Source organism: Vicia villosa, unplaced genomic scaffold (genome assembly GCF_029867415.1).
Source record: "Vicia villosa cultivar HV-30 ecotype Madison, WI unplaced genomic scaffold, Vvil1.0 ctg.000559F_1_1, whole genome shotgun sequence".
Lineage (NCBI taxonomy): Eukaryota > Viridiplantae > Streptophyta > Magnoliopsida > Fabales > Fabaceae > Vicia > Vicia villosa.
The window spans coordinates 681,757-705,690 of NW_026705255.1; the positions used below are offsets into that span (position 1 = coordinate 681,757).

General features: G+C 35.4%; 2 protein-coding genes across 3 annotated transcripts; both read left to right on the top strand.

Moving 5' to 3' along the window:
- Positions 1-13,676: 13,676 nt before the first annotated feature.
- Positions 13,677-18,503, top strand: LOC131629339 (COP1-interacting protein 7-like). The gene is made up of 9 exons (XM_058900125.1): positions 13,677-13,949; positions 14,069-14,245; positions 14,407-14,534; positions 14,947-14,999; positions 15,087-15,136; positions 15,245-15,397; positions 15,866-16,107; positions 16,179-17,782; positions 18,032-18,503. The coding sequence occupies exons 1-9, from the start codon at positions 13,891-13,893 to the stop codon at positions 18,200-18,202; spliced, it is 2,637 nt and encodes an 878-aa protein (XP_058756108.1). The 5' UTR covers positions 13,677-13,890; the 3' UTR covers positions 18,203-18,503.
- A 1,043-nt stretch (positions 18,504-19,546) lies between these two features.
- Positions 19,547-23,164, top strand: LOC131629347 (uncharacterized protein At4g04980-like). Of its 2 annotated transcripts, XM_058900134.1 has the most exons (9): positions 19,547-19,648; positions 19,851-19,943; positions 20,090-20,281; positions 20,372-20,597; positions 20,677-21,583; positions 21,778-21,943; positions 22,106-22,270; positions 22,371-22,523; positions 22,633-23,164. In XM_058900134.1, the coding sequence occupies exons 2-9, from the start codon at positions 19,878-19,880 to the stop codon at positions 22,843-22,845; spliced, it is 2,088 nt and encodes a 695-aa protein (XP_058756117.1). In that variant the 5' UTR covers positions 19,547-19,648; positions 19,851-19,877; the 3' UTR covers positions 22,846-23,164. The 2 variants fall into 2 exon arrangements, with proteins under 2 accessions (XP_058756117.1, XP_058756116.1); XM_058900133.1 differs by lacking the exon at positions 19,547-19,648 and having other exon boundaries at positions 19,788-19,943.
- The last annotated feature ends 770 nt before the right edge of the window (positions 23,165-23,934 follow it).

A 23,934-nucleotide genomic window follows, 5' to 3' on the forward strand; every position in this document is an offset into this window, starting at 1 on the left:
AGTTCAGTTAGACCGGAAACTAACTCATCTCTAGTAAGTTCAGAAAATACCTCTTCAGAATCTGATTCTGATGTAGATTCTGATCCGTCATCTTCTGTCGCCATCAGCGCACAGTTAGCCTGCTCATCTTCTGAATCATCTTCTGACTCATCCCAGGTTGCCATAAGACCTTTCTTCTTATGAAACTTTTTCTTGGGACTTTCCTTCTGAAGATTTGGACATTCATTCTTGTAGTGTCCAGGCTCATTGCATTCATAGCACATGACCTTCTTCTTGTCAAATCTCCTGTCATTAGAAGATTCTCCACGTTCAAATTTCTTTGAACTTCTGAAGCCTCTGAACTTCCTTTGCTTGGTCTTCCAGAGTTGATTTAGCCTTCTGGAGATCAAAGACAGTTCATCTTCTTCTTCAGATTCTGATTCTTCAGGATCTTCTTCTCTAGCCTGAAAAGCGTTAGTGCATTTCTTGATATTTGATTTTAATGCAATAGACTTACCTTTCTTTTGAGGCTCATTTGCGTCCAGCTCTATTTCATGACTTCTCAAGGCACTGATAAGTTCTTCCAGAGAAACTTCATTCAGATTCTTTGCAATCTTGAATGCAGTCACCATAGGACCCCATCTTCTGGGTAAGCTTCTGATGATCTTCTTTACGTGATCAGCCTTGGTGTATCCCTTGTCAAGAACTCTCAATCCAGCAGTAAGAGTTTGAAATCTTGAGAACATCTTTTCAATGTCTTCATCATCCTCCATCTTGAAGGCTTCATACTTCTGGATTAAAGCTAGAGCTTTAGTCTCCTTGACTTGAGCATTTCCTTCATGAGTCATTTTCAAGGACTCATATATGTCATAGGCCGTTTCCCTGTTAGATATCTTCTCATACTCAGCATGAGAGATAGCATTCAATAAAACAGTTCTGCATTTATGATGATTCCTGAAAAGCTTCTTCTGATCATCATTCATTTCTTGCCTTGACAGCTTTACGCCACTGGCATTTACTGGATGTTTGTAACCATCCATCAGAAGATCCCATAGATCACCATCTAGACCAAGAAAGTAACTTTCCAATTTATCTTTCCAGTATTCAAAGTTTTCACCATCAAATACCGGCGGTCTAGTATAACCATTGTTACCGTTGTATTGCTCAGCAGAGCCAGATGTAGATGCAGGTGTAGGTGTAGACTTTTCACTTTCATCAACCATCTTTTACTGAAGCGTTTTTCTCTTCCTGAATCTTTTCTAAACACGGTTAAGTGCTTGCACCTTAGAACCGGCGCTCTGAAGCCAATTGAAGGATAGAAAAACACTTAGAAAGGGGGGGGGGTTTGAATAAGTGTAGCTTTAAAAACTTGACAGATAAAAATAAATTGCACAGTTATTTTTATCCTGGTTCGTTGTTAACTAAACTACTCCAGTCCACCCCCGCAGAGATGATTTACCTCAACTGAGGATTTAATCCACTAATCGCACGGATTACAATGGTTTTCCACTTAGTCAGCAACTAAGTCTTCCAGAGTCTTCTGATCACACATTGATCACTCCAGGAACACTGCTTAGATACCCTCTAAGACTTTTCTAGAGTCTACTGATCCACACGATCACTCTAGTTACAATCTGCTTAGTTCACTCCTAAGACTTCCTAGAGTATTCTAATCCACACGATCACTCTAGTTACTTTACAACTTAATGTAATTCTAAGAGTATTACAAATGCTTCTTAAAAGCGATAATCACAACTGTGATATTTCTCTTAATCGTTTAAGCTTAATCTCACTAATATATTACAAAAGCAATGTAGTGAGCTTTGATGAAGATGAAGATTCTGAGTTTTGATTTGAACAGCGTTTGAGCAAGTTTAATATGAGTTGTTTTGGTGCAGAATCGTTAAAATCGTCAACCTTGCTTTTCATCAGAACTTCATATTTATAGGCGTTGGAGAAGATGACCGTTGAATGCATTTAATGCTTTGCGTGTTCCGTACAGCATCGCATTTAATGTTATACGCTTTTGTCAACTACCTCGAGCCTTGTTCACGCTGTGTCTACTGACGTAGCCTAGAATAGCTTTTAACGTTCCTTTTGTCAGTCAGCGTAGCTTGCCACTTGTACTTTCTTCTGATCTGATGCTTGTGAATACAACGTTTGAATATCATCAGAGTCAAACAGCTTGGTGCATAGCATCTTCTGATCTTCTGACCTTGAAGTGCTTCTGAGCGTGATACCATCAGAACTTCAGTGCTTCTGTTCTCTTGTTCTTCTGATGCTTCCATAGACCCATGTTCTGATTCTGCTTCGACCATCTTCTGATGTCTTGCCAGACCATGTTCTGATGTTGCATGCTGAACCCTTTGAGACAAAGCTTCTGAGCGCTGAATTATGCGTACTCTTTATATATTTCCTGAAAGGGAAATTGCATTGGATTAGAGTACCATATTATCTTAAGCAAAATTCATATTATTGTTATCATCAAAACTAAGATAATTGATCAGAACAAATCTTGTTCTAACAACATTTGCTCCGGTTGCAAGGTTAGAAGCTATTCGTCTTTTACTTGCGTATGCATGTTCATTAAATTTTCAGCTTTATCAAATGGACGTCAAGAGCGCATTCTTGAATGGCTACATCAATGAAGAAGTCTATGTCAAACAACCCCCGGGATTTGAAGACTTCAAGAATCCTTCACATGTCTTTAAGTTGAGAAAGGCTCTTTATGGATTAAAGCAAGCACCTAGAGCATGGTATGATAGACTTAGCAATTTTTTGTGTGAAAAAGGTTTCGAAAAGGGTAAGGTTGATAAAACTTTGTTCATTAAGAAAATCAAAAGTAACACTTTATTGGTTCAAGTCTATGTTGATGATATCATTTTTGGGTCGACTAACAAAGAAATGTGTGAGGAATTCTCATTGATGATGCAAGGAGAATTCGAGATGTCTATGATGGGAAAGATGAACTACTTTCTTGGACTACAAATTAAGCAACTCAAAGATGGAATCTTTATCAATCAATCCAAATATTGTAAAGAACTATTGAAGAAGTTTGATATGGACAATTGTAAAGCGATGAATACTCCAATGGGCTCTGGTACATATGTTGATCAAGATGAATCCGGTACTCCAATTGATATTACCAAGTATCGAGGTATGATTGGTTCTTTATTGTATTTGACGGCAATCCGTCCTGACATAATGTTTAGTGTTTGTCTTTGTGCTCGCTTTCAAGCAAATCCAAAGGAATCACATCTTATGGCGGTTAAAAGGATCATGAAGTATCTCAAAGGAACGACCAACGTTGGCTTATGGTATCCTAAAGGTAGTGTTTTCAATTTAATTGGTTATTCTGACGCGGATTATGTAGTATGTAAAACTGATCGTAAAAGCACAAGTGGTACTTGTCACATTCTTGGAAATGCATTAGTATCATGGGCTTGTAAAAAACAAGCATGTGTTGCTCTTAGCACAGCCGAAGCAGAATACATAGCAGCAAGAAGTTGTTGTGCACAAATTCTTTGGCTTAAGCAACAACTTCGTGACTACGGACTTGATCTTGGATGCATTCCTCTTCGATGCGACAATACAAGTGCTATAAATATCACAAAGAATCTGGTCATGCATTCAAGAACCAAACACATAGACATTCGACATCATTTTCTTCGCGATCATGTGCTTAAAGGAGATGTTGAAGTCAATTTTGTAGATACTCATAATCAACTTGCGGATATCTTCACCAAGCCTCTCCCAAAAGAATCGTTTTACAAAATTCGACGAGAGCTTGGAATTTTAGATGAAGGTGATGTTTAAATTCGTTCATCATTATCATAAATCAAAGGTACACGTTTCTAACATTTTATGTGATAAAAAGTGTTTTATAAATGTTCATATATTATGACTTGGTATTTATGTATGATATGTATGCTTTATATTTCATAAAATTAAAGTTTTTGGACTTTTTCAGTCCAGGAACCGGTTCCCATGTGGGACGAACCGGTTCCCCATAGTAATTTCCAGAGGCGTTGTTTTTATGTGCTTCAGGAACCGGTTCCCATGTAGGGACGAACCGGTTCCCACGACCTTTTTCCAGATTTTCTTTTCCTTTATTTGGCTGTAACGTAAACTTTTACTTGTTTATTATTTTTTTTAAGTTTTATTATATATCTCTTAAAAGCTTTTTATCTCTTAATCTACACATTCACTCATTCACAACCACACATTTACACTCATTTACTCACATTCACTCTCATTCAACATTCATCTTCATCTTCTTCAAAACTTCCACCTCCATTGTCAACCAAATTAAAACCTCATTATCCCACCATAACTCTCCAAATTAATTTACCCACTACCTCTAAACACTATATAATCCTCCACTCTTTCACACATTTCACTCAAATCATCTTCCACTCTCCAAATCCAAAAATCCCATATCAAACCCTAACTCTCCACTCCTTTAAATCATGGCACCCAAAGTTTCAAGAAGTGCAAAGGGAAAGAATAAGATTGGAGAGACAAGTGAAGATCCTCAAGAGTTCCAACCAACTGTCAAGAGTCGGAGACTCACATTCAACATTCGTAGTCGGAAACTCCTTCCGGCTAAGTACGGTAAACTTCATGATTTCCCAACTCATAGCTTTAATTTAAATGCTAGGTTAGCTAATGTCGGTGTTGCAAATTTTGTGAGTGATCATGGAGACTATTACCCGGATTTGGTTAGGGAATTTTACCATAACCTTAAGATAGTGACCAATGATTTTGATGAGTTCACTTTGGTATCCGAAGTTTCAAGAAAAGAGATTTGCTTAGATGTTGAGGATTTTGGGAAACTATTAGGAATTCCATATGAGGGTTTAGTGCTCCTTCAAGGTAACATTCCGGAGGATTGGCAACCGTATAGTATGATTGATGTCTTTGTGGATATGTGCCGACCAACTCAACGCGACACGGTTCAAGCTTATCGGTGAGTGATAGGATGCTCCATCTTATCATTGCTTATGTTTTATTTCCAAAGAATTCTAACCATTCCAGGGTCAATGAGTTTGAGTTGATGGTCTTGCTTGCTCTAAGACGTGGCATTGAAGTAAATTGGGCTCTTTCAATCATGCGCCGCATGCAACTCATGGCTTCCCTTAAAGGAGGCTTACCTTATGCAAGGGCCATTTCTCATATTGTTCGGAATGCCGGTGTTCTCCTCCAAAGGGAACCGAAGAAAAATATGGATGAACAAGAGTGTGCTATCACCACCGCTACCGCTCTTAAAAATATAGGAATTGTTACGGATCGTGAAGGTAGATTTTTCTACAAAGTTGATTTTGAGCCAGCCGTGCCACAAATCCCTCAACCTCCCAAAGGTGGATACACAATGGAGATGATGTTTGACAAGCTTTGCTCCATTCAAACATCTATTGATAACAACAAGCGGGAGAACAACTATGAGCATAACCTTATGAGAAGACAAATGCGGGAAATTCAACAGACTCAAAGGCGGATCTTGGCTCATTATGAGGGAGAGGAAGGAAGTGAAGAAGAAGATGAACAAGATGATGATGATGAAGAGCAAATGGATGAAAGTGATTAAATTATGTGCTCTTTATTATTATGTTCTATTTAATTGTTGGTTTTTATTTATGTTTTTAGACATTGTTCCCTTTATGTTTCGTGATGTTTAGGATTATTTAAGTTTATGTTGTAATCGTGAAAAACTATGTTTCGTATCGTTTAATCGTGTTATGTTTGTAGTATTTCAAATTGTGTTATATTTGTGGTATTTCACATTGTGTTATGTTTATATTTCATATCAATTTTCTCTTTTTCCCCATCCTTTTTGATAATAACAAAGGGGGAGAAGAATATGCATGTGTTTTTGTGTTGTTTTGTTTCAAAGAAAAAAAATGCAGGCCATTGTTAACATTAACAAATGAAACTCATCACCATAAATCAAAGAAGGAATCATGGATTTAGGGGGAGTCTCTAACATAGGGGGAGTCTTGCATTGTTCAACATAATTTCAAAAGCACAAAACAACTTTTTCAAAGACATTTCAAGACTTGGTTGTCATCATCAAAAAGGGGGAGAATGTAATTGCAAGCTTCTCAAGCATAATTGGTTTTGATGAAGACAATATGGAAATCAAGCTTTCATAAAAGGATGTGCAAAAAGTACTTCAAGTTTTAGGCAAGAAACACATCATTTCAAAAGTCTTGAAGAAACAATAAAGATTCAAGGATCGAGCTAAAACGACAAAGGTACAAACAATACTCACTTTGACATATAATTGTTCACAAATATATTTTCATGCATATCATAAACATACTACAAAGTGTCATCCTTCAAAAGTTCATTTAAAACCTTTTTCAAAGTTAAAATCCAAAATAAAGGTTTTAGGAACCGGGTTGTCCCTATGGGGGAACCGGTTCCCAGCATTCTACTTTTTCAGCATTCTGTGTTTTACTACTAGGAACCGGGTTGTCCCTAGGTGGGAACCGGTTCCTCAGTTCAAAATTTGAATTTTTCTGCTGTAACGTTCAGCAAGAACCGGGTTGTCCCAGGCAGGAACCGGTTCCTAATGAACCAATGTGTTTTTTCATTGCATGATTTCATTCAAACGAATTTATCTTCTTACCACTAAATCATTGCATTGCTTCATGGAAAAATAACCATTCAAAGAGGTGTAACACATTATAAATACTACATCTTTCATAATCATTAATCACTTTCTTCATTAACAATTCATAACTTTCATAAATCTTCATCCTTCAATATTTCCAAGTGTTCATCAAATCCTTACTTTCAAGTGAAACTTTCTATACACGTTTTCATTGAGAAATTCATTCAAAGTTTCATGCATACATTGTGAACACTTATATCCATTTTGAGAATTGTTTATTTGAAGAAGAAGATCAATCCAAGATTGATAGTGCTATACAAACTTCATTTAAATCTCTTGTAAAAATTCAAAGAAAATTATTTCCTTACTATCCAGGATTGTTGGAAGTAAGTGGTGTGTTTGAAGAGGATTGTTCTTCATCCATATTAGTGTTGATTGATCTTAAAGGTGTTAAGAACCTTTGATCACCCTATAGGTTAGATAGTAGGCATAGGCTTATACAATAATTCTAACTATAGTGAAATCTCTTTCGTGTTTGAAAGGGGACTGGAGTACTCTCGGATTGTGAGGGGAACCAGTATATATCGTTGTGTTCTTTATCTTTTCGCTTTTACCGCTTTCATCACCATTACCAAGAAAAAGATAAAAACCATCAAAAGCCTTCAAACACTTAACCAAAAATCAGTAAAGACTTTCTCATAAAACCGATTAATTTTTGAAAACCTAATTCACCCCCCCCCCCCTCTTAGGCATATCTGATACTTACAGTCTCCCCCCTATAATTTCAATTCATCTTTAAATCTCAATTTTTACCTTTTTCAATTCATTAGCTATAAACCTCATAATTATTGCCATAAACCTTGGCTTTACAATGTAGCCCTTAGGAAAGGGTTGAGGGTGCCTAATACCTTCCCTCAACCTGATTATAATAACTTACCCTGAATCTCGTATCTGCGTAGGGTTTCCTATTCGCCCTTCAGAATAGGTGGCGACTCTAAACCTTTCAATTTTAGGGCAGGTTGCTACATCTTACTAACAAGTGGGAAATTCAACAAGTTGACATCAACAATGAGTTCCTCAATGGAGATTTGCAAGAGGAGGTATACATGCAACAACCTCCTGGCTTCGTGGACTCAAATTCTAATATAGTTTGCAAGCTAAAAAAAGAAGTTTATGGGCTCAATCAAGCTCCACGTGCATGGTATGGAAAAACTGCATCAGGAACTAATTCACTTTGGATTTGAGTCTTGCAAACGTGACCATTCTCTTTTTTTTTCTATAATCATCGTAATGTTACCTTGTATGCTATTCTATGTGGACGACATTATCATCATAGGATCCTCCTCCCAACTAATACATGAGATCATCAACATACTCCACTCCAAATTTGCACTTAAAAAGTTAGGTGTTCTTCAATACTTCTAGGTATTGAAGTTCATCATCAGGCCAATGGTACACTTCTCGAAGGTGAATGTGACTGATGTAAAAGGTGTGGTTACTCCTATGTTCAGTCAATGTAAATTGAGCAAACATGGCATAAATGTAATTCCAAATTCTCTCATGCATCGTTCCACAATTGGTGTCTTATAATACTTGACACTCACACAAACTGACATAACATTCTCAATTAATGAAGCTTTTCAATTCATGTTCATGCCTATCAATTCTCCGTTACTTGAGTGGCACAACAACACATGGATTGTTACTTGCACCAGTCACACATCTTCTGATGTTTTCTCTGCATGCATATAATGACTCTGATTGGGAAAGCGACCCTGATACCTCAGACTATTATGTTTTCTTTGGTCCCAATCTTGTAGCTTAGAGCTCGAAGAAATAAATGCTTGTTGCAAGATTAAGCATAAAAGCTGAATACCGAGCTTTGGCACACACCACATCAGAGTTACTTTTCCTTGAATCTTTTATTTGTGAGATACACATTGAGTACCTTGTGCCTAATTTGTTGTGCGATAACCTCGGTGCAGTATTACTTTCCCATAACCCGATTCTCCATGCAAGAATTGTAACACCCTATTTTTATTAGATTTTAATTAATTAGGATGATTTGATATTTGATAATTGTTTGTGTGTTTTATTTAATTATTGTTTGAGTGATAATTATTTAATTGGGTAGTAATGTATTATTTAGCTAATTAATAAATGGTAGAATTTATTTAGAAATTAGTTAAATGGGCTTAGTTGAGTAAGAAAGAGTATTGGGTGGGTTAAGCCCAATGAAATAATGAGAATTAAGGGAGAACTTTGTGTCATAACCTAATTAGAAAGAAAAGAGGAAAAAGATAGAAAGAAGAGAAGAAGAACATAGAAGAGAAGGAGAAGGAGATTTGTAGATTTCTTGAAGAGGGTGGATTAAGAGTTAGAGGTAAGGGTTTGAATCCAAGTTCTTGTAGAATCTATGATTGGGTAATGTATGTGTTTGTGTGAATCTCTTCATTCTTTGCTATTTCATGAGAAATGTATGAATCCTAATTTCTATGCTATTTTCTATGGAATTACATGATTAAACATGATTTTGATGATATATGTTGTTCAATAATGATGAATACTGGTTGTATTTGATGTTTATTGATGTTTGGAAGTGATTTGGAGTGGTGGGTGTGTGATTTCGCAGTTCTGAATGTTGCTGAGTTTTTCTGCATAATCGCACGTCCGCTAAGCAGACCCAGCCCACTAAGCGGAGCTGCGAAGATTGGAAGCTACTGTATAGCCCGCTTGATGGCCGCTGAGCGGACACTGTTTTACAAAACTTTTCCAAACTTTGAAATGTCATAACTTTCGATCCGTAACTCCTTTTTAGGTGCCGTTTGAAGCATCTTGAAGCTTAAATAATTTTCTATATGATAGAATAGAATGGATTGACACTTGTTTGATTAATTATGATGATAATTAGGAATAACATTTAATTATATGTGTATGTTATGGATGAATTGTGCATGACCAATGTTCATGGATGCATTATGTGATATGATAACCGTGAATTATGTGATTGATTGCTAAATGCTAATTGATGTTTGATATTGGTGGAATGTCATGTTGTGTAATGTTGTGCAAAGTTGGAAGGATGTGATTGTGTAGTTTAAGAGATAGAGAGATCGTCTTAAATGCATGAGTCTTGTTTTGTTGCACACGTACACAAGCATGAGTCTTTGAAAGTGGCAATGTTGGGTAATCTCGCGAAGGTTATTTACTTGTCCTAAACCTAACGAGTATGGGGTTTGAAAGCTTAAAGAGTATGGGGCTTTGAGGTGGTTATCTAGTCTAGAGAGAATGACAATCGGCATGACCGGAAATGATAACGGAGGGATCCACATGCATATCGCATAGAGTCACACTCGAGTCGCACATGTCGGTGTGAAATGTTGTTATGTGTGATTATGTGGTATGAATGTGTGGATGTGAATTTGATTGATATGCATATATGTGGAATGATGAATCATTTGATATGAAATAGAGAATGTGATGAGAATGAGATATATGTGATTAATACATATTTGATGTGGAATGTGAAATATATATATGTATGGGTGATATATGTGTATATATGTAAATAGTCAATATATTAGGTTGTGAATTTGATTGTGATACTTAATTGTATTAAACATGTTAACTTTATATTGGAGATAAATGCATGTTTTGAGAAGAGTGAAGAATTGTGAAATGTATGCTTACTTATGTAGCATTTCCCATTATTATATTTTCTATTGAGAATTTGAATTCTCACCCTTCTGTTTGAATGTTACCCTTAGTTGGTAACGTGGAGGTTCAGACGAGTAGTTGCTTGATTCGTGACTTAGTCGGAGAGCTCCGAGGTTTCGTTTTGATTAGGTAGTGAGTCGATGCTCTGGTCATGTAACACTGGGTTAGAATTAGTGTGTCGAACTCATGTTGATTGGATTTGTATCTTATACTACTTTAAGATTTCGTATGATGTTTATTGTTGTTGTTGGAGGTATAATGCCAATTATTCTGGATATGTTATTATGTTTCCATTTGGATGTTATTGAGACATGATCATGGTATGGGACATGGATCATTTATACAATGCATGAGTATTCGTTGTCTTTCCGCTGTGTATGCATATTCTTAATGAATTATGTTAAATATAATGTGTTATATTAATGACCAGATGATTTGCATGTTAACGAATGTATGTTTTGTTGGTTTTTAAAGGCTTTTAGTTTTTTTGAAAACGTCGATGTGACGCCTCTTGTTTATATGCATGATTACTCTGAGTATTTAATCATGTTAGGCTTTGGGGTATTAAAAGGGGTGTTACAAGAACCAAGCACATTGAACTAGATATACATTTTGTTTGGGAAAAAATCGTGGCCAATCACTTCCATATTCAACATGTACCAGGTCATGCTCAACTAGTAGATGCACTCACTGTTAGCTACAAATTCGATGCTATACAAAAGGATGATATTCAGGAGATAAAGGATTGGATGCTAGGAAGAAATATTGACTTCGACGAGAGAACGTATTTTCGACAAAGTCATTTGAAAAGAAGTTAGTCACCCTGATGGGGTTGATTGTGTTATCTGGGACTTAGAAATATTTTTAAGTCATTCAGACTTGGAATTCAACGAAGTGAATTTCGAAATAGGAGGGTTTTTTGGCCTTACCTGTTCCTTGAGAAGGACGCGTGGAGGTTTGCAAGAGGCGAAGCGCATGCAGACGAGAACATGTCATCTTCAGAGTAGAAAACCGCTATAGTCGAATTAGTATATATAGGGATCTTAGTAAATAGATTTTTTGTGTGTTCAACATTGTACAAATTCTCAAAATGTACTCAAAGTATCTAGCGTATTGAGAAACGAGCCTCTCTGAGAATGTATGTTTGAAACACCATTATTTTCAATTTTAAAGCAGTTATTTACATTCAAAGTCTTTTACAGTTTTTCTTTATCTTTCTTGTCGAAAACCCTTTACTTTCCTTGTCCAACTTTATCTTTTGTCGTCTTTTACTTTCAAACACAAACCTTTACACTCATTTATTTCTTTTCTTTTAAGATTAGCTTTACATTTAGGTCTAGAAAACCTAAATACATAGAAATTGAACACATATGTCTTTAGGATCAATCTAATCGATTATGTAAGTAACCGAAATATTTAAATTTGAAAGACTAGCGCTTGTTTATCAAAATCAAGGGTAAACACTCACCAAACCATTCCCAACAACCTTGTTCACTGATTTTCGAAACAAACTTAAAGTAGTTTTGCACAAATCACCATGATCTTGTGGGAGCATAACATAAAGAGTGCATGTGTGTGTATGGTAATGCATTATGCATCTTTATGCTAAGCTATCAGCATGACCATGCTAGGTTAGTTAGTTAGGTGAATAACTAACTTTGAGTTGATTATAACTAACTCAAGTGTTCATAGTTTATATGAGAGTGAAGCCTCTTGCAATGTAAACTAACACAAAAGAATATACAAAACAATCAAGTTTGCATAGTGTGATGAGGCGCTCTCTCTTTCTTCTTCACTAAGAGCAATGTATCATTTAATTATATTTTAAAGAAAATACAAAAGTTAAGACTAAGACTTTTTTGGTAAAAACGTAGTGATTAATTGATAATTTAATTTATTGCTTACAAATCTATAAATTAAATAATAACAAATAAATTAATTGATTAAGTTAATACTAGTATTTAATAATATTAGTGGATAAATTCAAATAATAAGTCGAGCAAACATAAATATATGTTTGTTAATGAATTTGAAACTTCATTTTCACATCTCAAATCACAATTGATGTGAAAATTGTTAAGTCAAAACACTCCCTAAGCTAATTGTGCAATTACAACTTATAAGGACAAACAGATACCTATCATTTTCAAATGCATTTATTTTATGATAAAATGAACACATCCTTTTCCAATAGTAGTATTTTCAATAATTAATGATCCTCTTTTGCAAGAAATATAATAGATGACCAACCAATAAACAGATAGACCTTCCAAATGTCATCTGTCAAATAATAATGTTTTGGAAACATACTTTTGGACATATACGGTTCATATATTAATAAAAAGTTAATAAAATTCATGACCAAAAAACAACCTATACTCACATATCTTTTTGTTTTTTCACCTGCCCTCATTAATAAATACAACAAAAAACAACAAACAATTTTTTTTTAGTACCTTAACATTTTATTTTTTCTATAAATTCATTGACATTTATCATAAAAATTGACTCTAAGAAGATAGTTTATTTAAAAGACAGATTTATTTGAAAGACCGTGAATTCAACTTTTTTCCTCTTCTGATGTGAATTTTTTTTAAATAATTTGTAAATACTTCTATAAATATTCGTTAAACTTTGAAATATTTGTTGATCTTGATGATTTATTTAAGTTCGCTATAAATATTTATTAAATTTTGAGATAAGTTAAGATCTTGATGATTTCTCGGAGCTTAGAATCAAATGTGTCATTCTTATATAAATTAGATATATTTGTGCAAACTTTTGAGACTATTTCTCCACATCGAAGATGATCACAAAGAATAGAAAAACTCTCTGCACTCAACTATAAAGACTAATTCAACTAATCTCTCGAATTAGAGAGAACTATAATAAGTGAAAAAACTCTCGGCACGCGACTGCAAAGACTAATTCCTGGAGTCGAGGGAGATCAACTGTAGAGACTTATCTCTTGAGTCAGAGACGATCACATTAAATGAAAAACTCTCTGCGCGCAACTACAACGACTAATTTTTCGAGTCATGTATGATCATAAAAAACATAAAAGCTCTCTGCATATAACTACAAATACTAATTCTTGAGACGCAGAGGATCACAAAAAGAAAAAAACTGTGTAAAACTAAAGGTAAATCACAATAGGCAGTAAATTCATCCTTCAAAGATGATATATTATATTATTGTTACGTGCACCGAGCAGAATTCAAACTCAAAACTTCTAATTAAGTTGGAATATACCCTTAGCATCTCCCATTGAGAATCAAATGTTTTGAGAAAAATTACCTTATTTTCCCTTATTAGAAACGCACGTTATGAAATAAACAAACAGTTACTACTAACTTACCACTAATAGTAACACTGATGCATTGCATGTGCCCTTTGAAATAACAAAAGACGAATCGCCGACTTCACACTCCATCCATGTGCGATGCTTCATATTCCTCTGCTGTCTTTGTTTCCTTCTCTCTTTCTCTCACATCTTCTTCCACTACACATGACTCATATTCACCTCAAATCAACCATTAATCTTCTTCAACAACGTTAAACATTGTCAAGCTCTTCCCATGGATTCCAACACCATTCTTGATTATGCTTTGTTCCAACTCACCCCAACCAGAACCAGGTTAGTTTCATCATCATGGCACAACCCATTTTGTTATTTTGACTTATTTTGTTGTTTTCTTCTTAAAAATTTGTGCTTTTTATCAAATCACTTATTGGGCTGTGTTTGTTATTTTGCAGATTTGAGCTTATAGTGTTTTATGGAGGTGTTCGTGAGAAAGTAGCTTCTGGGTTGTTTGAGCCTTTTGTTTCTCATCTCAAGTTTGTTAAAGATGAGATCTTGAAAGGTGGTTACTCGATTAGGCTTCTGCCTCCAAACAATACTGCTTTCTGGTTCTCCAAATCCACATTTGAGAGGTGATTGATTCATAGTTCTTTGGTTTTAATCAAATTTGAAGAACACTAGAATTGATTTTGTAGATGAGTTGTTTTGAGTTGTTTTATGGATTTAGTATTTTATGCAAGAGATGTGTTTTTGGATCGAATTGTTTGTGAAGGTGATTTTGTTTTTTTGACAGATTTGTAAGGTTTGTTAGCACACCTGCAGTTTTGGAGAGGTTTGTTAGCCTTGAAAAGGAAATTCAGCAGATTGAAAGTCAATTTCAAGCGAATGCGTTATCGATGTCGGTAACAATCCCTGAAGAAGGTATATGGTTAAGAGTTGCAACTTAATTCATGGTTTGTTGATGTTAATGTAAGAAATGATTAGGTTTAGATGGTGGAAGCAACTTTTTTAGAACTTTTTTGATTATTTATTAAAGAAGCTATCAAGGTTTTAATTAACGGTTGCGGCCGCTTTGCACTCGCGTAGAGGCTTTCGCGATTTTGGTCGGCACAAGTGTTGCGACAGTGATTGCGGTCATCGAGATGTTAATTAGCCACTGTTTGTTTTTTATCATAAAACGGTGATAACAGTATCAGTATCGACACCTTTCTATACCGGTTTGTTGTGGCCGTTTTCGCGTTAACGGGCCTTTTTTTAAGACCTTGGAAGCTATATTATGTATAGAATGTTTTAGTGAAGTTAGTTTTGCACTAAAATTCTATTTGTGTATCAGGAAACTTGCCACAAACCAATGGCAACACAAGGAGGTTAAGTGATTCTACAAAGGTAATTTTTCTCGCTTAAAATACGTCGGAATCACCGAAAGATCTCTATCGATTTTATTTATTTATTCATGTTTTGTGTTTGCATCAGTTGAATGAAGTACTTGAAGGTGTTGACATTAAAGAAGAGGAAAACTCGAAGTAACTTTCTACCTTTTGAATAGTCTTTCTCGATGAAACCTAGTGTCTATTTGTTTGGTTAATTCATTAGAAACGGTTTCTAACACATTCAATTGTTGTAATTATAAGGATTTCGCTGCAACGTGTGTTGGACTCTCGAATTGCACTACTCCGGAAAGAGCAAGCGATGGCGTATACACGGAGTCTTGTTGCTGGTTTTGATATTGACAACATCGATGATCTTGTATATTTTGCAAATGCATTTGGAGCATCGCGTTTAAGGTATGTGCTAGAAAAATGCAACTTACAAATTCATACTTTGATACTTACGTCGATGCTATCTAATCAGAAAATTACGTGTTTTTGTGTTAAATTTGTCTGATTCTTAAATGGTTATGTTCTTGCCGATTTGCGCAAACAATACTCGTTTTTCTTCCAAAACGACAGAAAAATTATCTTGACGATTGATCCTACTTTGTAGATTGTGAAATTTCTCTTGTCTAAGGAGATTGAAGGTTCAACCAACTTTTGATGTTAGTTCTCTCATTCCATGCAAATATAAGGATAATCGAGAACACATTTGTGCGAATTTCGATAAAATATTACTCTTTTCTTACAATGATATACGACTTCATTCAAAACTCGCATCCGATATTTGTTGATTATGGAACTTGCCTCATTTAGATGAAACCTTTAGTTGAGTTTCGACTTCGAGACTAAATTCTAAGTCGTGATTTTCAATGTTTGTAGGGAAGCTTGCAATAATTTTAAGGAATTATGGAAGAAAAAGCACGCGGACGATCTTTGGATTCAAGAAGTAGCTGCAATGCAGTCGAACTTACCGCCAGGACTCTCGTTTTCTGGATCTTCGGGAATTATACTTGCTAATGACGTAACCGTTCATGATCAGAATAACAAGAATAATAGCTCTTCAGAAAGTATTCCTTCGAGCGACGAGAATGCATTTCTTGAAACATCAAATAAAAAAGAAGGTATTCTTCTATTCTCTGAAATGCGTTTGAGTGTTCAATGGTTATTTAATTTCGACGAATGTTTTATGCAGATGTGAACTTCTCGCATGCCGCGAATGTTCATATGCCTATGCATATGCCGTGGCCTTACAATGTACCGCCGTATATGTATAATCTTCAAAATCCGGGTCAGCAAATGCCGTCATACCAAGGGTATCCGCCTTATCTTCAAAATAATATGCATTGGCCTTCTAACATGGGAGCGAACCAAAAACCGTCGGCGACTAAAAGAGAGAAATCTCGTTACAAGAAAGGATCGGAAGAATATGAAGAGCCGGAAACAGAATCCAGTGATCCTGATTCGGGGAGTGAATCTGATTCGAATAAACAGAAAGACTCGAATGGTTCTTTGAAGGATGAGAAGAGGAAAAAACACAGAAGAAAATCGTCTGGAACGGTTGTGATACGTAATATCAACTACATTACTCCGAAAAGGAGAAATGGAAATGAGAGTGGAGGTTCTGATGATTCTTCTTTAGAAGACGACGTTGTCTTCGACGAAGAAACCATCAAACAGAAAGTCGGTGTTGCACTTGAATCACTGCAGAAGGTTCATAAAGGTGAAAAACGCAGTAGTCGAAAAAAGTCATCGGCTAAACACAATGTAACTAAATCGAGTGACGATGCTGAGGAAGATGGAAACAAAAATGAGAACTGGAATGCATTTCAGAGCCTTTTGAAGATAGATTCCGATACCGAAGTCGACGGATCAGAACAGACGCAATCGATTGATGTGCAGGATGAACATTTTGCGTCGAGCAACTCTGAAGGAAGAATGTCGTCTGCTGCTAGTTCTGCTCCAAACATGGATTTCAATGAAGTTCCGAAGAATCGTGAAGTTGCGAATGACTCCTTCATTGTGACTCAAAGAGATGGAGGAAATGGAGGCGGGTTGAAGATGGACGGATATGTAGAAAACTTTAGCCCGATTAGAAAGATCAAAGAAAATATCGGCGAAGATGTATTGTTATCACACATATCAAGAGAACCGAGAAATGAACATGATGATCCGTTAAATACTTTTGCTGCCGATTCATCATTACAAACCAAGGGAAGAGGATCGGAAGATTGGTTTATCGCTGATAACAATTTGGAAACTACGAGAAGCCACGATTCTTCGATTGTGCCTATAGTGTTTGATTCTCCCCACACTGAAAAAAGAAGCGAAAAAAATATCATCGATGATTCCTTCATGATACACGGTGATCAGTTAGTAGATAACAATCTTTCTGATTCGCAATGGAAGACGGATATGAGTATGGTTGAAAATCTAACATCTTCCAACAAGGTAGAAAGCGACACAAAAGAAAAGAATGCAGTATCAAAGATCGAGGAACCAAATGATCTATGTGTAGTTCTACGACGCGATTCTTCTGGATTCGATTCTGTTGAGGCCTCGAGAACCATGGACTATGAAATTGACTTTTCTTACTCCGAACCAGATAGAAGAACTTCAGTTGATGATTCGAGCGTTAATGTGAATAACGACAATCTTCCAAGTAGTCCAAAGAAAACCAACGCGGTTAAAAGCAAAGTCTCGCGATTACCTGCAAAGGGCAAGCCCGAAATAATTCCTAGAACCCGAAAACCATCTGTTCCAAGTAGGACTATAGTTCAAAAGAGCCAAAGGGAAAAGGTATTTTCAGTTGCATTGTTATATTTTCTCTAACATTCATTAATCTAGCTGTTGATTAATGATTAATCATCTATGAAGCACGGACACAGACACAGATACTGCACACACTAGCACCAATATGTTGACACTAATAATTTCAAAAAATAAATAAATTGAACGCAAGCACAAATGTCGTTGTCGTTGTCTGATATGCCTTTTTTCAGAGGTGTCGGTGCTGCAGAGTTAATCATATTTTGATTTGGTAAACAGGAAGATGAAATCAGGAAGAAGTTGGAAGAAAAGGCGAATGAACGACAGAGGAGAATAGCCGAAAGAACTGCATCTTCTGGCGTTGTTCGAGCCGTGCCGGGGAAAACCGATAAGAACAAGACTCAAACTGTTAAAGAGACAAAGAGAATCAGTTCTGTTAAGAAAGTTTAGAGAAACTGGTTGATCAATGTGTGGATGAATGCATATCTTATAAAGTATATAGGTTATGGTGAATCTATAAGGTAAAGTGTATTTAAATTATTGATGATTGTGATTAAATTAAAATTGAAATTATTTGTTTTGTTTTGTATAAATAAATTATTTTAAGGTCATTGGAATTTTTCAGACCTATATAGTTACTCAAAATTGAGATTTCTTTTGAATTTTGATTCATGGTTTGTATATTCAGGATTCTTTATTTTCTGTAATGTATGAAACATTTGTATGCGCAAACAATAATGAAAATTTGTCTTTTTTGTTTTTATTGAATTTTCAATTTTACTAAAAATAGTAACTAAGTTGGGTCAAATGGTAAGAGATTTTGATCTCTTAAAAGGAGTCAGTAGTCTAGCACAAGATCTTAAGTATTATAGGTCAGTTTGTGAAAATCGTAAAATCTGGATTGTTAGTAAGACACTTAAGATCTGGCCGAAGGGAAAAATGGTAATTTAATACAAACTCTTACACATACACTTATACATGAAAATCATAGTACCGACATAAAAAGACCCAGAGCGTCATTTTTACGATTTTGTTTCAAAAACCTCGATCTTGACCATGCCAGCAAGAAAAACAATTTTTCTTTGATCGTAGCACTCTCAAAACATTCTTGACTACACTGCTTAGAACTTGATTTCGATTTTTGCGTATGAGACTTAATGCCATCCTCTTATGGTGTAATCAACATTTAATTCAACTTACAAATGTCTATTCTCTTGGGCTTAGCACCTTATTTTGAATTTGAATTTAAGATTTCACATTTGTGTGCGAGTCTTTGACGTTATTGTCATTTTTATTGTCGACGAATATAATTTTTTTTGAATGATTTATAAAATATGAAAGTGAAAAATATAAATAAAAATAAAATAAAATTGTGAATTAGTAATAATAGGGGACCAAAATTGTTTTATTTTGGTAAAGTAGAAAAAGTACTTAGAAGTTGAAAATAAGTTGCAACTGTTTATGAGGAAAAATGTTACTAAAAATCAATCATTCACCAAATTCAACAACCGAATGCATTTAACAAACTATAACCAAAATGTTAAGTAATTTGTTAGATGTTAGAACTGAATAATACAGAAGTTAATTATATTTAGAAAAATAATTAGAGACGTAACAACAGTTTCTAGTAGATGTAAAACAAAACAGAAGCAGTTCAACATTCTCTTGAATAATATTTTTACATCTATTAAGCATGTAACAAAAAAAAAGTTCAAAAAACAACCATTATGCCAGTAATAAGTTAATTTTTTTAATTAACATAACCTCTTATATTGAGAATAAATACATCAAAAAAAATTATTTAGAAAAAACACATAAGTTTTTATTTGTAGCAATTCTAAATAATTTGTCATGACAAAGACAGCTTCAGAAACTCCACAACACATGAGTGGAAAGGTGAGTTTACAATCCTTAATTTAATCAAAAAAATAAATGAGTTGACCCTTTAATTGCTTGCATGTCTTGTATTTTGATTGTCAACGTTAATTGAATGTTTCTCTTGAGAAATATTTTATAGATTTTTTTAATTCATTGAAACTTTTACGCGTTTTCGTGATGTTTATGGTTTGCACATCATGTTTTGGTTCTTTTATTTCAGAGTTTGCTTGCAATATAAGCTATTAAGATGTATTCTGCTAGATTATGTGGTTTGAAGCCGTTACTGTTTCGTCGAAAATCAGGTGTTAACGAGGTAATTAATAAGGATTTATCGTTCTTCTGTTATTATAACTTTCGATTTCATGAAATTTTTTTAAGGGTGGCAGTGCAGTTTGTTGTCTGTTTGCTTGCTATTTCGGTATAATCTTAGTTTGAGTTGTTGATTACACATATATGCAGTCAATGAGAAGTTCAACCTCACCAAAGAAGTCTCCAAAGGCTAACAATGATGATTTGAAGTGCGAGTCGATGGAATTATCATTTGTAGGTATGGATCAATTGATGTTAATGATGGAAGTTCATAAGAAAATCTTTGTGTTCCGGGACATCATGGATCTTGTTCCTTTGCCAACTTCCGCTTCTTTACGTCAGGTACGATTACGACGCTCTCGACATATTCATGTTGAAATAAACATAATGTTCTTGACTTTTCTGTAACATTGTTTTTCATATATATTGTAGATGGTTATTACAACGTTAGAAGATCTTCACCGGCTTTATCCGGTGATCATACCGATCAAGAAAGTCGCTAATATTAACGACAAGTCTACCGATCAGGGTCTTGCCTACTTCTGCGAGGCGTTAAAGTCTCTCGGAGAATCATGGTTGATAAGCGATTTCATGGACAAGAACACCAGCGAGCTACCGATACCAATGTGCAAGGATAGCACCAATATGAAGGAATTAGGTATGATTACTTCCTTGTCAAGGAATTAATAATCACCGACAGAATATGAATTTAAGATACTATTTCAATTTTTTCGCAGGTGTGACTATGTTGGCTACACTAGAATGTTTGATTAAGATTGCGTGCGAGAGATTTGATGACATGGAAGAAGATTCGCCGAAGAAAAGTTTCAAATCGTCGTATATCTCAGATGTAAGCCCTTCTTCTCCTCTCACGCCAACATCGGTTCTACCAGAACCAATGGAATACATTGCAAAATCAGCATCTTGTAGCCCAACACTTAGGTCTCTAAGAATTCAAGGCGTTGAGAAGCTGAATCCAATCGATTTAAAGCGATTATTGTACCATATGTCAGCGCAACTCGTTGAAACACGAGACAATAAGATCGAAAACGAAGAAGTTATAGATGAAGAAAAGGATCAAAAAGTTGAAAATTATGAAAAGGATACAATAACTGACTTGGACAAAACATTTCCTTTGCCGCTGCCACTGCCACTGCCGCCTCCTCCTCCTCCGCTTCCACCTTTGTCCATCAAACTTGGATCAGCTCCGGCTCCTCCACCATTGCGTGGAAATGGAATCGCTGTACCGCCTCCACCTCCACCTCCGCCACAACCACTACCTCCTCCACTTCCACCATCAGCAGCACCTAAATTGCAACAAAGTGAAGTGGCAGTTAAGATACCACCACCTCCGCCGCCTTTGTCCATGAAACCTGGATTTTCTCCAGCTCCTCCACCACCGATGCCGTTAGGTGGTGCACCGCCGCCGCCTCCATTTGGAGCAGGAAGATCCTTAAAGCCTAAATCAACTACAAAACTGAAAAGATCAACACAGTTAGGAAACCTGTATAGAATTCTCAAAGGAAAAGTAGAAGGGTCTAGCCTCAAAGGAAAATCATCTGGTGGAAGAAACACTGCAGTTGCAGCAAAGAGCAATGGAGGAAAACAAGGAATGGCTGATGCTCTAGCAGAGATGACAAAAAGGTATACTCATAATAGTTAACAGTTAAAGTCTCTGTAGCACTGACACCTAAAAAAAAAGGCGTGTCTGTGTCTTTGTCCGTTTAATTTATTCATTTTTTCAAATTATTATCAGTGTCAACGAGTCAGAATCAGTGTCATGTCTGGTATCTGAATCAAATGTCTCACCCATCTCTCTGATTATTCATTTTTACTAGATCATCATACTTTCTACAAATAGAAGAAGATGTTCAAAAGTACACAAAAAACATCATAGAACTAAGATCCACAATCACAAATTTCAAGACAAGCGAAATGACAGAACTGATCAAATTCCACAAAGATGTCGAATCCGTTCTCGAGAATCTAACCGACGAATCGCAGGTAAGTTTAGTTTCAAATCTTCATGTCCCTTAGTATTACACTACCATCTAAAACATTTATCATACTAGTACTATTATTATTGTGAACCGCACAACGCATGGTGAGCGATTCGTCGAAAAAATCTACGTTAGTTATGATTCACTATAATCTGTTCATGTATAGGTGTTATCGCGGTTTGAAGGTTTCCCGTCGAAGAAGCTTGAAGCTATAAGAATGGCAGCAGCACTCTACAATAAAATGGATTCAATACTTAAGGAGCTTCAAAATGTGAATATTCTTTCGCCGGTGACTCAGGTTCTTGACAAAGTCGAACGTTACTTCAATAAGGTAACCCGAAAATCGCTTAATATGAACATGCTATAAGCTATTTCCTTTGTTTGCATGAACTCATTCAATCAATACTAATTCAACAAGATCAAACAAACAGATCAAAACAGAATTAGACGCTTTGGAGCGAACGAAAGACGATGAAACGAAGAAGTTTAAGAGTCACAACATCGAGTTCGACTTCTATATCCTTGTAAGAATCAAAGAAGCAATAGTTGATGTTTCCTCAAATTGCATGGAGCTGGCACTAAAGGTTAGAAAAATGTCATCATACAAAAACTTGAGACGGCTCTGATAAATAGAAGTATCGACCATATGCGAGAAGGTAGTTTAATTTAATATTGCATTTGAATTCCATGCAGGAAAGGCGCGATCAAAATGCTGAATCAAATTCGAATTGCATTAGTGATCAAAAAAGAAAAGAATATGGTAAATTGCTTTGGAGGGCTTTTCAATTTGCATTTCGAGTTTATACATTTGCGGGTGGACACGACGATCGCGCCGATAAGCTTACTAGAGAATTGGCTAGGGAAATTGAGAGTGATCCAAATCAAATCAGCCAAAGTCATGCATGATCTTCTTCTACAAAGATTATTGTAAATAGAAATAAAATGATTATGTAATATATGTGTATGTGCATGTGTGGATTAAAGTATTGACATGCGCTTAGATTGTTAAGTGGAGTTTTAGTTTTGGTTTTGATTTTAAAAAATTCATCCATTTTTTTGTACTTTTTTTGAATTATTGAAAATTGAAGACTAAGCTTAAGCACGAGATCGTGCTAGTGCTAAAGCTTAGAAAAAATATGTGTTTGAATTATTGTGTTTTTCATTGTTTTCTTCGTGTGCAAGTTATCTTCTTCTTCAAGTTTTTGACGTTATTGTATTCATCGCAGCTTTGTCATTGAGTTTTTCTTTTTCATTGATTCGGAGCTTTGTTCACCATAATCTTCGTGCAAAAAGTTTGTGCATTAAACTTTAGTTGTAACTCTAATTTACCTACACCCATTAAAACATAAATTGATTTAAACTAACAACTCTAGTTTTCTTTTTTCTTTTTTAGAGATTCTTCCATCTATAGTTTTCAAATTTATGTTTATTTAAAGTGAGATATTTATTGTAGAAAATAAAATAAAAAATACACAAATTAAATTGAAAATCAAATGAAAACATTACAGGTATATCATAAATTATAGAATAGTGGTGGTCTGATTTCTGTTTTGTGTATTCTTTAGATTCTTTGATGTTTTTTTTTCTCTGATGTCGGGCTTCTAGACATCTTTCTTAGTTGGAGAGTGCTTAACTCAATTTGCTTCGTTGTGAATGCTTTTTCAAATTTGTGTTTGCTGAGAAGAGGGCTCGGTTGAACAACCTAGTCAAATGTAAATGTAATCTCTATGGGGAGGTCTGATCTTTGTTGAGAGAATTCAATTATGATTGTTTTGCAAACAAGATATTAGATGGTCAAGGATCTCAAAATATTTCAAGGTGATCTTAAGCGTTAGGGTAGAAATATGTTCGATATTGTATAAATTATGATCAATGTGTTGTTGGAGAATATAAGGGTTTTTGACCTTCAGGTTGGGAACGGCCCACCATGGTGAATGATGTTGTTGTATAAATTTGACCACCAATATAACTCATCACATCTTCTCACAACCACTA